At 41.5% G+C, this 16,405-nt stretch overlaps 1 protein-coding gene across 11 annotated transcripts in view; it reads left to right on the top strand.

The window, feature by feature from the left end:
- RAPGEF6 (Rap guanine nucleotide exchange factor 6) overlaps positions 1-16,405 on the top strand; it is a 232,239-nt gene that overhangs the window by 96,417 nt on the left and 119,417 nt on the right. For all 11 annotated transcript variants that reach the window (XM_059712860.1, XM_059712858.1, XM_059712855.1 and 8 more), the window contains exon 6: positions 3,316-3,459. In XM_059712860.1, coding sequence (XP_059568843.1) covers positions 3,316-3,459 — 144 coding nt within the window. The remainder of the gene's footprint in view (positions 1-3,315; positions 3,460-16,405) is intronic.

Genomic DNA, 16,405 nt, shown 5'->3' on the forward strand with positions numbered 1-16,405 from the left:
CTGTGAAACTCCACGTGAAAGCTGTTACGGTCCTGCGAGATACCAAATGCTTTCAGCTCTCTTGATAATAGGAGCTTGGCACCTGTAAGCAGCTATGTAGAAGCTTATAGGATTGGACTCGGACATCAGAAAAGCAAGTAATACATTTGGCATAGAACTGCATTTCTCATAAACCTGGGGTGGCAAACTCACTGCGTGCCCTGGGCCAGATCTGGCCTGAAAGGGCAGTGGCTGTAGCAGGAAGAGTCGTGGTAGGGCAAGCAGCTGTGGGACTGGTGGCCGTAGGATGAGCGAGTCTGTGTTGGCACAGCTCTTGCTTGCTCTTGCTGTGGATGGTCATGTTCACTTGAGCTCAGGGCCTTGGATTCTGTGGCTCCTCTAGCCATGCTCCCACTTTTAGTAGCCCAACTACCCAGATGAAGTGGTTTTGTGGACTAGATGTGGCCTGTGGACTAGATTTGACGCCTCTGCTACAAGTCAACAGGTGCCTGGATGTGGTATGTAAGTTAAAATTTGAAATCAAGCTTGTTAGTTTAATAGGGCAACTTTAAAAGAAATTAAAGTTTCAGATTTATATTTGGTCTTCTTAACAGTTGCTTTGTCAGTAACTAAAAATCCATATTTTCTGATGGTTGCCCCTCAAGGCCTTTCTGTTCTGCAGGTGCTTGTTGCTTGTCATTTAAAAACTGCTGGTGAAACTTCCACTAAGGCAGGTACAGGTGTTCTACTGGGAGAATCGCTGCTGTCCCAGTAGACACCAAAAGTGTTGCATATATTTAGGCTTTTTCTCCCAGATCAGAAATGGCTGCTCTTGGAGAAAAATAAGCTGGCAACAACCAGAGTTAAATTGCTTCTGGGAGGGTTTTTTTTCCTGCAGACTGAAGGTCTATACACTTTCTCCTGGTTTAACTCCTCCTGGGGACCAGGGAGAGCGGAGCCACTGGAAAGGCTCCCTGTTTTCCAGGACCAGGGAGGGGCGAGGGCAGCTGCTCCTTCCCTACTCCATAGATCAGGAGGGGAGGGGAGTTGCAGCCACTGCTCTCTACCTCTTCCCCCAGATCAAGCAGGCCTCAGTTTTGGGAAGAGGCAGGGGACTTTTTGCTGGCTCCCACTGGCACCCACTTAATGCCCAGCTGAGCGGCAGGGTGGTAATTTAAAAGCCGGCAGCTGGGAGCAGGCCTTGGGGACCCTGCTTCCAGCTGTTGGCTTTTTAATCATTGCTGTGCCCCTAGGTGGGGCAGCAAGGGGGAGCTGGACTGGGGAAATTCTCCATGCACCTGCCTATGGGTCCCTTTGTCTTTTAAATTGCTGCCTCCGCTGCTCATCTGAGTAGCGGGGGACCAAGGGGAAAGTGGAGAGACTGGAAGGTGGCTGTGTCCTGGACTTTCCCCAGCCCAGCAGAGCACTTCAGTCCTGGCCTCTCCAGATACTTCTTGCTGCAAGAGCAGGGCAAGACAGGGCTTTGCCACCACAGCAAAGTGCCCCCGTTTCACCCTGCGCTACCCTCGGTGAGTTTGGACCAGTGTTGGCCGAGGCACAGCCTTGCCACAGCAACTGTACACTCCCTCCTCTTCCTGCACCCGTTCAGTGATCCCGGAGGAGTGCAAGGAGCTGGGCTGTCCTCCTGTGGAGGAGAACTGGGAGAGTTCCCACCATGGGAGAAAGAATGCTGATTGACCGGATGGGAGCCAGGGTGATTCTCCTGGGCCAGGACCTTTCTCTGTCTGTGGCAGGTGCTGCTTTTCAGGGCTGACCCAGGGAGCAGCCCGCTAGTGCCTCCTGGCTGGAGACTTGAAGCCTGTGAAGCTCTTTAGCCATGGGGGCTGGAGCAACACATGCAAGTCCAGCTCCTGGGCTGCTTCTCTACTGGAAGACATTTCCAGTAGAAATGAATGTCTGCACACTGCTTTAGTTACGTTCCTTTTTCATATCCGTGTGGTACGACATTAAATTCTAATCCAGTGTTAATCTTATTGTCAGATTTGTATCCCTTGGTCAGCTCAGTATCTTTCAGCATAATTTTTCTTGCGTTCTCTAGCTACGAAAGCAGTTATCCTGTCTGCTTTCAAGTGGTGGTGTTTTTATCTTTAGGAGATTAACAAAAAAAATTCTAAAATTTGACTCCCTATCTAGGAATGGGTAGATCTGGTCTCTCTCAAATTGCTCATACCGAATGAGAGTTAGGGTTGGCATGTTCATTGTTTTCAGTTGCTTGCCTTCTGGCTTTGTTTTGGTTTTGGTTTTTTGGGGAGTTTTTTGGCTTGTTTCTGTTCTCTCTTCTACAATTTTGACCTCAAGTAAATTGATCAAGGTATCATAAGTTAACTGCTGGAAGAGAAAATGAAGTTGGCTATTTAACTATTTCAGTAGACATGTTTTAGTTTTATAGCCATACTTTTAAATTTTAGTATCTGAAACTTTTAAAAATCGTGAATAAAGAGAGTAGAAACTATTGCATGTTAGGTGTATTACAAAGAAATTAAAAGACCATTTGCAGCCTATTTGTATATGCCTGTCTGTTCTATTTCCTGCTTGATGTGTTTTTCCAAGACATCAAAAGGAAACATGGAAGGATAGCCTGTTTTTCATGCAAAAAAAGCAATTGAAACATGCCAGGTACTTCATATTAAATAGAGGAAACATACATAAATATGCCTTCTTTTTAATGTTGATGTTCAAAAAAAGCTATCAGAGTTCTAGAGCAGTTACACACATTTAAAAAAAAATATATTTTCTGTGTGTGAAGTACAGTGGCCATAAATAAAGATCATGGGAGAGCTGTGCGAGATTCTAGGGTTTTCCTTGACTGACAAATGCCCTTTTAAATGTGTCCCAGTTTAGGTACAGCTTTAAAGCCCATTGGTCTTTGTTAAAATGTGACAGCTAACATGTTTTTAATGCCTAACCTTGTAACTATAGTAAGTATAACATTTTAAAATAAATGTGTTTTGGAGTTGATATCCTTTGAACACTTGATAAGCAGTGTGCAGTTGCTGTTATATAACATACGTGTGCAGTAGGAAGGTTTGCTGCTAGTAAGCAACTCGATGTAGAGGATACACGTGGTTCTTTCTATTTTTCTTTTTTTTTCTGCTTCCTGGAAGGAAACTGTGGCCTCCAGCTCATTGTAATAACATCATCTTTGAGCCATGTAGCACTGGTTTGCTTAAGGGACTTGTATAGTCTGTTTCCTAAGCAGATTAACTGTTAAGAGCTAATATTAATGCCTTCCTCATGAGCTTAATAAAGCTCCATCGACTTTCAATGCTTTGGAAGAATTGGATGTTTAACCAGGATCCTGAACATGTGTTTCAGGTGGAGAACTCCAAAGACAACGAAGAAAATATCTTGCAAAGAGAAGTTCCCATCAGACAGTCTCGGCGAAGGTTCAGGAAGATTAATCAACGGGGAGAACGCCAGACCATCACTGACCATGTGGATGCTAGCAGTTATCTTTCGGTGAGCATGTTTTCCACTACCTGCTGGCCTGGCTGTTTGACATCTCGGTGTCTGTCTTGCCTTTTTTTGAGGCATGTTATGAAGAATTAAAATAGTATAAAATATAACTTTAGTTTGTCTTATTTGATTTGTATAGTTTTTCCCACTGAAGAATGGTTAAAAGCACTCTAGATTTTAAAGCTGTAGGTGGTAGTTCAGTCACGTCCGCTCAGAAAAACAATGATTTGGTTTTAAGCCCTTTTAGCTGTCTGTAATAGGAGTAAAACACTGAGAAGGTCATTGGTCAATTTGGGGTTGCGCCCCAAACCTCCCCAGAAATGTTGTTAATATTTTTAACATCGCACTTATTAAATAAGGTACGTCTCAGATCACTGAGATTTTTTTCTTCTTGTTTTGAATGTAGACCATATTCATTATGCTGTTAAATCCCCAACACCTGTGGCCAAATACAGTCTTGACGTTTTACCTGTGGTTTGTCAGTTCAGGTGAAGGATCAGAGAATTTATCTGAGAACAGCAGAATGTTAAATCATGCATCCAAAAGAGTAAAACATTGCCTTGTTTGCAACGCTAAATATATGAATCGAGTATTGTGCCAAGATGCATGCAGCTGTGATTCTCAGGCCACAGTGCTTAAACAAGTTTTTGTTTACCATTATTTTTATATAACCACATGCTTAAACCCTGTTAGTGGTTGATTGAATGTGGGTGGTCTAGACGAACAACTTCATTTGAAAAATAATTGTTTTTGAGGTTTTGTTGATTTGAATTTAAACCAAATAATGAAACAAATTGCTAACTAAAAATGAGCATGTTACCAGGAACCAGGTACCTTCTTCCTTTTTTGATAGCTTAGGGTTTTAAATAGAGCTGAATTTTAACTAGCCTCTCTGTCCAGAAAAGAAAAATGAAATCATTTACAAATAAAAAAAACCCCTGAGTCCCTTCCAACCTTCAGGGCTTGTGTTTTAAGTGCTTTGAAAGCGTGCCAACTACAGTAAAGTAAATCTAGCTAATTTTTCTATCTCTTAGAAGAAAAATATAGTTTTGGCTTGTGACTAATTCTTAGTGTTTTTCTTTACATTCACTTTCCTGTGTCTCCTGTTTCAGGAGTTGACACATACTGACTTGTGCCAGTAGTTAGTAAGTGGCACAAGTAAAAGGTAGTGACTGAAGTTATGTCCTCAAGCTCTGAGCAGTCGTGACTATGGTATAGATCATTAATGAAAACCCAGCTTTTGTGGTTTTCATTGTGGGGAAACATGCATCTTGCCTCCTCCATTGCCTTTCTGTTTAAGCCTTTGGTAACATCTGACTGAATAGGTTGTTGTCTACAAAAGCTCATGCTTCTCTGAGCCAGTTGGTCTCCAATGTGCCACCCTGCCCTGCCTTCTGCTTGTTAAAGACTGAACATGTGCATTGAGCAGCAGTTCTTAAAGTTTTGATTGTTTGCATTTCTCAAGATGGGAGAATCTTGTGAGCAGTTGATGCTGATGTCTGTCTGTGTGGTCTTGAGAGCTGCTCATTCTGTGAACAAATGAAATATGTAGCTTTCTGGTGATTTTTAAGGATAGTTACCAGTTAATTCTCCAACTAGGTGAAGGCTTGTCAAAAGATTTGTCTAATCAACAAATTGTGCTAAGTTTTTTATGTTTGTCAGTCTTTTGCTATGTGTTAGCATAACATGGTGTATTTACCTATTTTTGTATGTGTACCTTCATACTGCCCTTGTGACAATTTGAAATATTCTTGGCTTATGATTGTTAACCTATCAAAATGCATTAGTATTTTCATCCAGTTCCATAGAAATGAGAAGTGGGAGAAGTCTCCACATTTGAAACCATATGTTTTTGGTATCTTACTTTATTTCAATTTATAACCAAAAAAAAAAAAAAAAAGTCCCTGTCTACCAGTTCAAACACTTGACTTGGGAATCAGTGGCAAGTTCAGTTGTGTGGAGTTAAAGAATACTTTATGGTACAGTGTCTGCCAGTTGGTTGTCTCTGTTATTAGCTAACCAAATTGCAAAACCATTGCTCCATTTATAGATCATGAAATCTTGCTCTATGTATGACACTTTTGGATAATTTTTGTGGCAAAAAGATTTATAGTGGACAACACAGATGCCTAAGAAATCTCAATGCAAGAGGATCTGTATACCTTGAGCCATGTTTGCAAATACAAACATTCTTTACAAATAAAAAAGAGGTGAATTTTTTAAAACAAATTTAGTCACAATTTAGTAAAAATTAATTAGCTTAAACATTTAGTGGTAATTTTCTGTGGTGGGTTGCATATATAGGTTTAACTTGTGCTGGTGTTAGTGAAAGCTGCATGCACACACACATTTAAGAACAAAGATTCTACTAGTATAAGATTCTTGGTTCCCTAAGGTTTAAAAAATTTTAGATAAGCAATTGTCTTGCTCAGAATTACCTTTTTGCATGTCAGCTCATCAGTTTTATATACGTTTCTTCGTCTGACAGTTGTTCATAATTATCCTCCTTATATCTGTCGTAGGTTTATTAATATACTTAAATGTGATTTCCATTGCAACTTGATCAGTGTCAGCTTTTCAGGAACAATAGATGAAGCAAGTATAAGCAGGAGGTATTGGGAGAAATACTTTTAATACTTTGTGAAGTCTAAATTTACGCTAATGAGAGAAATTTTGACAATAACTCTGAATTGGAAAGGTACTATAATGCTAGAACTGGAAAAATGTTTACAAACCTGCCAACAAGCTTGCTTTGTTGACACACTCATAATGAAAAATTACAGTGTATTACTTCACTTCCTTGCTTGTCACTAAATGGTCTTTGATAGGGGTTGAATATGGCATGTTAGAGCTCTTAAGTAAGTATTATTTAATTATCACATTTTTCCATATTGCACTCATAGTATTACCTCCAGAGAATAAACTAGTTTCTTTTCTTGTGCATCCAATCCTGCATATACAATATTACATACTTTTCTGAGTTTCTCAGACTGAATCCTGTCAGGTACAGGAAGTTTTTAATTCCTAAAACAAACTTTGTGATTCACTGCTTCTCTTCTTTTATGCCAATCAGGCATTCTTGCTCCCAGGCTCAAATAGAAGCTGTCTTGTATTCTTATATAGAAGAATTTTCCATGAAACTCTTAACTCATTAGTAAATCTCTTCCACATGTAAGTGCACTGTGGTCATAATTAAGAATAAGGTTAATCTTTATTTTTATGAAATGTAAGCTATTAAGTGCTACTGCTGAGACACTTATTTGCAGCTGCTTCTTGCATGGTACTGCTAATAGGCATTAATAGAATATGTTGTAAATGATTATAGATGTTTTTAAAGGTTTTGTAAGGGTAGCTGTTGTATTTAGTGAGTATTTTTGACAGGCATGTAAAAAAGCCACAATCAGGATAAAAACAGCTCTTTTCATAGATTCATAGATGTTAGGGTTGGAAGGGACCTCAATAGATCATCGAGTCCGACCCCCTGCATAGGTAGGAAAGAGTGCTGGGTCTAGATGACCCCAGCTACATGCCTATCTAACCTCTTCTTGAAGACCCCCAGGGTAGGGGAGAGCACCACCTCCCTTGGGAGCCCATTCCAGACCTTGGCCACTCGAACTGTGAAGAAGTTCTTCCTAATGTCCAATCTAAATCTGCTCTCTGCTAGCTTATGGCCATTATTTCTTGTAACCCCCGGGGGCACCTTGGTGAATAAAACCTCACCAATTCCTTTCTGTGCCCCCGTGATGAACTTATAGGCAGCCACAAGGTTGCCTCTCAACCTTCTCTTGTGGAGGCTAAAAAGGTCCAGGTTCTCCAGTCTCTTCTCATAGGGCTTGGTCTGCAAGCCCTTAACCATACGCGTGGCCCTTCTCTGCACCCTCTCCAGGTTATCCACATCCCTCTTGAAGTGCGGCGCCCAGAATTGCACACAGTACTCCAACTGCGATCTGACCAGCGCCCGATAGAGGGGAAGTATTACCTCCTTGGATCTGTTCGTCATGCATCTGCTGATGCACGATAAAGTGCCATTAGCTTTTCTGATGGCTTCGTCACGCTGCCGACTCATGTTAAGCAGGTCATTTCCTAGGCAGTAGGTATGCTGGACATTTTTCCTCCCTAGGTGCAGCACTTTGCATTTCTCCTTGTTGAACTGCATTCTGTTGTTTTCTGCCCACTTTCTGTCCAGGTCTGCTTGCAGCTGTTTCCAGCCCTCTGGCGTGCCCACTTCTCCCCACAGTTTTGTGTCATCCACAAACTTGGACAGAGTACACTTCACTCCCTCGTCCTAGTTGCTGATGAAGACATTGAAGTGTATCGGTCCAAGGACTGAGCCCTGTGGGACCCCACTGCCCACACACTTCCAGGTCGATACCGACCCATCCACCACCACTCTCTGGGTGCGACCCTCTAGCCAATTCGCCACCCACCGGACTGTGTAGTCATCCAAGTCACAGCCTCTTAACTTGTTCACCAGTATGGGGTGGGATACTGTATCGAAGGCCTTCCTGAAGTCTAAGTATACGACATCAACCCCTCCTCCTGTGTCCAGGCATTTTGTAACCTGGTCATAAAAAGAGACTAGATTAGTCAGGCATGATCTGCCTGCTACGAACCCGTGCTGGTTTCCCCTCAGCATAATTTGTCCTGCCGGGCTCTCGCAAATGTGAGCCTTGATAATCTTTTCAAAGACTTTGCCAAGGATGGAGGTGAGACTGACTGGTCTATAGTTGCCCGGGTCCTCCTTCCTCCCCTTCTTGAAAATGGGGACCACATTTGGCCCTTTTCCAGTCCTCCGGGACTTGGCCCGTGCGCCACGAGCGTTCAAATATTCCTGCCAGTGGCTGTGCAGTGACATCAGCCAGTGCCTTCAGTACCCTCGGATGGAGTTCATCCGGGCCTGCCGACTTAAAGGCATCCAGTTCCTCCAAGTGCCTCTGTACCATCTCGGGGTCTACGCATGGCAGTCTGGTGCCTTGCTGCTGCCTCTCTACAACCCCAGTGAGAGACTTGTCATGCCCCTCACTTAGGAACACTGAGGCAAAGAACTTGTTGAGGAGTTCAGCCTTGTCCCCCCTGTCCGTCACCAGTTGCTTCTTCTGTTGCTTCTTTTGTTTTACATTAGTGTAGCCCGGATCTACACAGGTTTGTACTCCCCTTTCTAAATGAGGGAATTAGTGGCAGTGTGCTGTGGAGGGACACAGGAGCTCAGCGACCGCCTCCGTCCCCTATAGAGTCAGGTCCAGTCAATCAATTACTTAACTATATACAAATTTATTATTACAACAAAACCATTAAAGGGTAAGATCATAGATTATATAAATATACAAATGTACAAAACAATAAACCCTATACCATATATGTATATGTGTGTGCATGTGTATAGCTATATCCTTTGTTGTGGGTTGTTCTATTGCTCACTTGTATTTCTGAATAATTATTGGGGGTGTACACACCCCCCCCCAATATTTGTATGTGTATGTGTATATATGTACACCCCCCCCCAATAATTATTCAGAAATACAAGTGAGCAATAGAACAACCCAGAACAAAGGATATTGATCAGGCAACCTTATCAATATACAAACTATTACTTCAACTTATTCACATAAACTATATAAGGAACAGTCTACAAACATAACAAGTAATCCTTAGATTACCGTGGTGCCCTCCAGGGCAGGGACCCAACTCCCAAGGTACCACTACAGAAAAGGAGGTGGGGGGGAAAGAAAAGAAGAGGATGACCCCAAAGACTCCTAAGCTGCCCCCCTATCACCCAGAAGCGGCCCACATGTTGTCCCTTCACAACCCTGGGGGTCCCTCCCCTGTGGGGACCCTCTCTCCAGGGTAACTTGCTACTTCATAGTCCTGGAGGGTTGCCTCCTATTCTCCAGATCGAGCTCTGTTCCCCAGTGGGCTTTTCTGCAGCCCGACTCTGCTGCTGCTGGCCCGGCTTAGGGCCAAATGCACTGCTATGTATAGTGGACGCTTCACCTCGTGCTAGGGGTTGGAGGGCCAGGCAGTCTTGTCCAGCACCAGGGCTTGGTGTGCTCCCAGACCCTTTGTGTAGTGTTATCTGCACTGAGATGCTGCCCCGTGCTAGCAGCCACCTCATGCTGCTCCCAGGGTCTCTCACCCTCTGTGCAGCGCCTCCTACACGGAGCTCCCAGCCTCATGCAGAGCTTGGGGATCTGAGCCGCCCAAGTGGCTCCAAAGATCCTGCTCCATGCACCGGCGTGTGCACTGTGTCTTTGGCCACACACCAAAGGTTGCAGACCTGAGTCACCTCACGCAGTTCCCAGGGTCCGGACGCCATGCTGCGGACCAAGATCCTAAGTGCTGGAGCCATCTTCAGCTCCCCGCCAATGGAAGTCTTCAGGGGCTCTTCTGAGCTACTGCTTTGCCCTGCTGAGCAGCTCTCCCGAGTCCCGCTCTTCTCTCTCTTCATCCCCGATGCATCTGCCTTGTACTGGGCACACAGCTTCTTTTATACTCTCCAGGGCGCTGCCCCAGTGTCTCCTGGACCTGACAGTCTTCAATCAGGTCCAGGGGAGCTCTTCTTCCCCTCCCCTCAGGAAAGGGGCATGACTTCACTTCTCTTGTTGCCTTTTGATTGGTGGAAGGGCTTCACCAATCAAAACAGCAGATCTCAAGCCTGGGACTCAATCCAAGCTCCAAAAGGTAAGCCTGCTACATTAGTATTTATTTATTTATTTTTGAAAGATGTACTTACTGGTGATCTTTAGTACCGCACATAAGAAACGGACTTATCGTTGGAAAATTAACAAACGGATTTTCTATTTTTGAACCATAGTATTGAAATAGTAGTAGCTCCAGGCAGTTATCTTTGCAATAAAAAGTTACTGTAAATATTAGCTGTACTTTAAAGTGCAGGAAGGATAGTAAAATATCCATGATGGCATGTTCAGTGGTGCTGTGGAAACAAAAACAGAGCTTAGGGCTAATTTATAGGTGAGATTTCAGCTGCTAAGTCAAACTTTTGGTTTGTAAAACTTAATGAGCTTCAGAAACAACATAAAAAGTGAACAGTCTTTTTCATCCCTTAACAGTTTGCGTAGTTATGGCACATGTATGGATTTGTCAGATACTTGCCTTTGGGAAGCCTTCATTTTAAAAGAAGCACTTCTAACTTATGATCTAACGGTATGTGATTTGACAGAAATTTGTCTTCATTTGGAAACTGCCTAAAATATTTTTAAGACAATTTTTTTTAATATAATTTTTTGTGGAAATATTACGTTAGTGATATTTTATAATATATTAAATACATTTATATTAAATATCAAATTGTAGTTGTTTGTATTTTTGTTTCCTGCCTTTTTATTTTAAAACATGTTTTAACGTACTGTGTTCTTACTAATAGCTGTCATTTTTCTGAGACAGCAGTGCTTCCTCCTCCCCCCCTCCCTTTCCATTATAAGAGGATGACATGGTTTAAGAGATTTAGTGTAATCTCTCCATTTCTTTGGGATGGTGCCCTAATAATTGCACCACTTTTAAAATAATAATCCTGGAAATGTAGAGTGGTATCCATCTTTTGAGATCTGCCTCAGAAGTTTACTTGACAGACAAGTTGCTTGTTCTTTAATCGTATACTTAATGTAATCCTGTTCAGGTTCTTGTAGTTATCCTAGATTTTCTTGCGGTTGAAGGGGAGATGAAGAATGCTTTCTGGGGGGCTTGAAAACTAAGGGCTTGTCTCCATTATGGGGCTGCTGTCCCCATGGGTTGTGTTGTCATGGTCTTGGGAGCGGAGCCCTCTTTCAGAGACTTGGGGTATGACCACAAAATAGCTACAGCACCACCTTGAACAACAGAAGCTAGGAGCGTTTATAGATGTGCTCTGGGAGGCAGGAGGTTGGGGGGTGCTTTAATTAGAGCAACTCCAAGAGCGTCAAGGGTATCAGTCAAAGTGTTATGTGTATCAGCGTCCCTGTACTGAAAAATAGTGGCGGGGCCACTTTAAAGTTCATCCAACGAGCTTTAAAGCACCCTTGTTATCCCCATTTTTCAGCATGGGGTTGCTGATACACATGATACGAGTCTGCTGGAGTGCAGTAATTACCATGCTCCAGCAGACTTGATTAATCGAGTGTGCTCTGACACGTTGTAATTACAGCACGCGGGAGCAGCTTCAATGTATGTGTCTAGGTGACTAAGGTGCCAGAAACCCTTTTCTGTCAGAATAGCTATGTCTAGGCATGCCATTTTGTGGCATGGCTACATCACTCGGGTCTGATTTTTTTGTGCTCCTAGCAGTCATAGCTATACCAGCAAAACTTTGTAGCTTAGACTAAGATACTACTTCAGTGCTGGATGCATCAGGAGTTTTATAATGTGTTTTAAGTTTCATTTCAGCCAGTTTACCTGGTACTGAAGCAAAGTTTACTTGACCTGTACTTCTCGGGACTTCATCTTTTTTGAAAATTGATGCAAAATTTGTGACATTCAGTTGTCGAAATAGCAGTTGATGTAATTGCATATTTTTGTTAGTGGTTCAGGCCACTTTATTCTTTTTTTATATATATCATGCTGTCTTTGCAACGTTTTGGACTTCAGTGTTTGTTCCGACACCTTTTCTTTTGTGACTTGAAAACTTGACAGCGTCTCATCTTTATTCTTTGAAGAGTAGTGGTGAAATCCTGATTGCATAGAGGTTCGTGTGCGTTCTGCCATTGGCTACACTGGAGATAAGGTTTCACAGGAAGCTGTCTTCTCAGCTTTCTTGGAGGTGAAGGCCGATTCAAAGAAATAATTTAGCTTCTCTGCTCTGTCATCTGTTCTTATAACATTGGGCATTTGAAGATCACTAGCCATTATTCCACTTACATTTTGTATGCTGTAGTTTACGCTCCATTCCGTGGCCTGGATTGTACATATGGTGTGTACACAGTCTTTCACTAGCATGTATGTCTGGGGAAGTTACAAAGTGTAAACTCATATAAGTGGCTAGGTGTCTGTACTTTTGGCTTAGTCATTGATTTTTTTTTTTTTCTTGTGAAAGAAACGGCCTCTGCAGTGAATTCATTTCTTGAACAGTCTCTGAGCAGACTACTTTACCTTTTTGTTTATGTCCTAGATCTGAATACAGTCTGCAGGTCTGCATGTCACGTTAATACTCAGAGGAAAGAATGTCTGGTTTACAGGTCTGACCACAGTGTATTTCAAGAAGTGCAGCAAAAATGTGGGGTTGCTAAATCCTTGAGTGTTCTAGATACTAAACTCATTGCGGGCTGATGCACTTGCCTTAGAGGTGTGGGAAGGGTAGGGAAGGGACGATTGACAGACCTATCATTTACACTGGGCTGTTAACTGATGGTGTCAACTGCTGGAGGAAACCGCTTCTCTGGCTGGGTGTTAATTTATTGGCCAAGAAGAGAAAATGTAATTTAAAATGGCACCCAAGATTACAGTGCGAGGGACCAGGCTGACTACCTAATGCTTACCGATGAATTTGCAGGGATGTTGTCTTTGGTATACCTTAGCTTTCATTTATATGAGAAGGAAAGACCACCATGTTTGCACTTACTTTATCAACTCTATTTATTAGCTTTTCCTTGTTAATCCTGCTGGATAGTTATATCGGTACACTACTATCAGACGTCTGCATAAGATATAGTACGTTACTGGCGGTGATGTTCGTTAGCGAGAACATGAATACTCGAAGGTGCAGTGCATTAAAATTCTTTTCCATAATTTCCATAGACCACTTTCCGGACGGCTAGCCAAACTAATTAGTATGTGTGTCTACAGCCTCCAATGTAATATTGATGGTTTTGAAATATTACTACATAGAATAGAAAATGGATGTTGGAAAACCCCATTTTGTTTCCTTAATTAAAGGGATACCATCAAGAAATATGACAGAACATATACCATTTTATTTAATAACACAGCACATAGCTTTTAAAAGAACACACATTAGTATTGGAAAACTGAACATTTTTCTTAAAATCCTCCTGTTAAAGACAATGCACACAGATATTAACATTGATTTTTATCAGATCAAAACTGTGTAGAAGTGGCCATATAGTGTTGATATAACCCCTAATTCATTCATAGAAGGTATAATTATTAGAATATTATATTTTAAAGAATCCATATGTACTTTGCAGATTTTACTATGAGAATACATAAGTTCATTGTGTGCGCTGACAAAAATAATTCTGAAATGCACAGTTGTTTAACAACATGCAAGAATTATGCACAGGAAGTGGAAAAAATGTATATTCAGCTGAAACTTCAAGGATTTTTTTTAAGGCAAACACCTGTATTTACTCAAATGAAAATTTGGCCAAGTCCTTAGAGTTAATATCCATCCATTCCTTCAAAAAGAAAAAAAAAAGCCATGAGATATTTTAATAAACGTGTATTATCAAAACCTACTCTTTTGTATCTCCTCCAAAAGGCTTCACAGTTTTCCAAATGCTGGGTGTGGGACATTGTTTCATTACAGAGTAGGAGGAGATGCTTGTCACTCTGTCAGGGTGATGCCCCTTAGCGCGAATCATCAACACGCAGCCTTTGGAAACTTGCTGATTTCTCATACAGAGGAGAATGGCATTAGCATTTGTACAAGATGCTGATCTTCGATTTAATTTCAAGAATTCAGTCTTTTATGTAAGTTTTTATTTCTTTCTCCTGAATAGGGAGTCAGCTTCAGGCATGTGGACAGCTTACCACATTTAAGGGCCTGTATTTCCACTTGGTGTATGGGAGGATGAGTTTGCTTTCTTCTCCTTTTCAGTATCCCTGTGAGTAAGCACAGGTGTCTGTTTATTGTATCCCTGTCTAGCCTGAACTATATTTGGGGCTTCCTTTTTCCTGAAGCACTTAATTGGGCCACTGCTGCTGATGCTCCTCCCAGCATCAGTTTAAGAAGTAATTTTTATTGCTGATATTAGAAACTTGTGTTCATTTCAAGCCAGTGCCATTTGGCATAGCAGCCGAGGCATCCGATCTGATCTGTCTGGATGCTACACGGGAAGATGATTTGCATCTGTTTGTACTTGTTTCATAGTTGTACTAGGACAGCAGTGCATTTTTACAGACAAACCTTTAAACTATTTTTTAAGTGAACAACTGTGTGGAAATGGATGACTTAAGACCCACCCCTGCCTGGCAAACCTTCTCATCTCCCACTGGTAAGCGGACTACAAAGTTTTTCAAGTCTTAACCAAAATTACAACTTGTAGCACTTTGAGTCTTCCTGGTGAGAGGGAGGCGATTGGAGGAAAGTTCTTACTCAGCTTCTAGCCCTGTGCAGCTTCAGTGTGGTGACTATCTCTGTCAGTATATAAATCATCTCCCCAAAACTTCCTAAATTTTTGCAAAGTAGAAACACAAAAATATGATAGCCTACTTAAGGAGCTATTCATGTAATAACAGAATACTTCTGTTTACCCGCAGTTTGGGAAAACACCTAAACATCTGTGTCTTTCTAATCTTTTATTTCTTCCTTGGCCACATTTAATTGCCATACAGACAACTCCATGAACTGCGGTACTTCCCTCTTGAAATACCTGAGGGGAAGAATGAGGGGTCTGATTTGTGAAGGCTGCCCAAAAGGGTCTGATATAACAAGGAGATGGGACACTATTCCAAAACCCTCGTAGCAAATGACTTGTTGGCAGCCTCTTCTCATGTAAAACATTATTAGCAATGATTCTAGGAGCCTGTTAAAATGGGTTGTCAGCCTGCTTTGGGACTTCAAATCTAGTCTGTTTTCTTTGCATTTTTGTCATAGCCTTAAATTCTCTTTAACATTACTGCAGGGGTTTTTTTGGGGTTTTTTTTGTTTTTTGAAGGCGTCTGATTTTTTTTTTTATAGAAAAAATACTTTAGAGCAATTGCCAGCAATTTAACACTGATTTTTTTTTAATAGATAAAGCATATTGTTCTGGTTTCTTTTGACATCCTCTCAACAAGGTTTCTGTTAGATATTCTGTATCGGTCTAAACCAATCCATTATGCTCTCATCTCTATCAAATGCAGCATTTTTTTTGGATAAGCTTAGTGTGGATAAAAATACTCTAGTGCTGTTTTCGTATTTTTATGTTGAGAAAAACCCTGGAAGTTCAAGTGTTTCCAATTTAGATTAACCCCATGGAAATTTTGCACAATCTTTGTTACGTTAATGTTTGGGGCCGAGATTGGGAAGATACTTTTGTACATACACTAATGTTTGATTGACTTATTTTGTGCGCAGAACTTGGTCTGAGAACCCCTCAGTAGTAGTGGTTAACTACAACGGTATGTCTGGTTTTGGCATAAAATGGCTTACTCATCCCACACCTAACCAAGTTTAACTGTGCCCATGGTGTTTCATAGTTGCACATTTGGCATGTGTTGGACAGCATCTAGGTATGGGAATTCTTTATGAGCAAATGGGTTTAGGACATCTGTTTGTCAGGTCCTAGCATATTCTTTGATGTCCTACTTCTTTCATGTTGGTAATCATTCCCACCAAAGGTTTTGAGATCCTGATTTTTATCTATGTAATTCAGCATTATTTGGGGTATTATGGAGACACAACCAACACTGAAAACAGAAACCTTGATGCTTTCCAGAAAATTGGAATTATATCCACATGAAGCCATGTTCATTACATAGCTGCTGGGAGCTGACGAAACGACCTGAAGTTTCAGTCCTCAGGCATCTGGGACGATCATCAATGCACGCAATTTTTTAATTTACTCAGGTCCCAGATTTCTAAGATCTGTTGGGTTTAAGAAGCAATTAGAGTTTGTATTCACATAAAAACAATTAGCTGTTCATGTTAGACTGTTTTCTGAAGGAATTTGAAGGTAGTCAGTATTAACGGCTGATCTGGAGTTGTTTTCGGTTTGTTTTTTAAATCAAGTTAAAGGAAGTGGGGGGAGGGAAGGGAATCAGGGTGAAACCTAAGGGATATATTGCTGTTCTGCATTTT

Source organism: Alligator mississippiensis, chromosome 9 (genome assembly GCF_030867095.1).
Source record: "Alligator mississippiensis isolate rAllMis1 chromosome 9, rAllMis1, whole genome shotgun sequence".
Taxonomy (NCBI): Eukaryota; Metazoa; Chordata; order Crocodylia; family Alligatoridae; genus Alligator; species Alligator mississippiensis.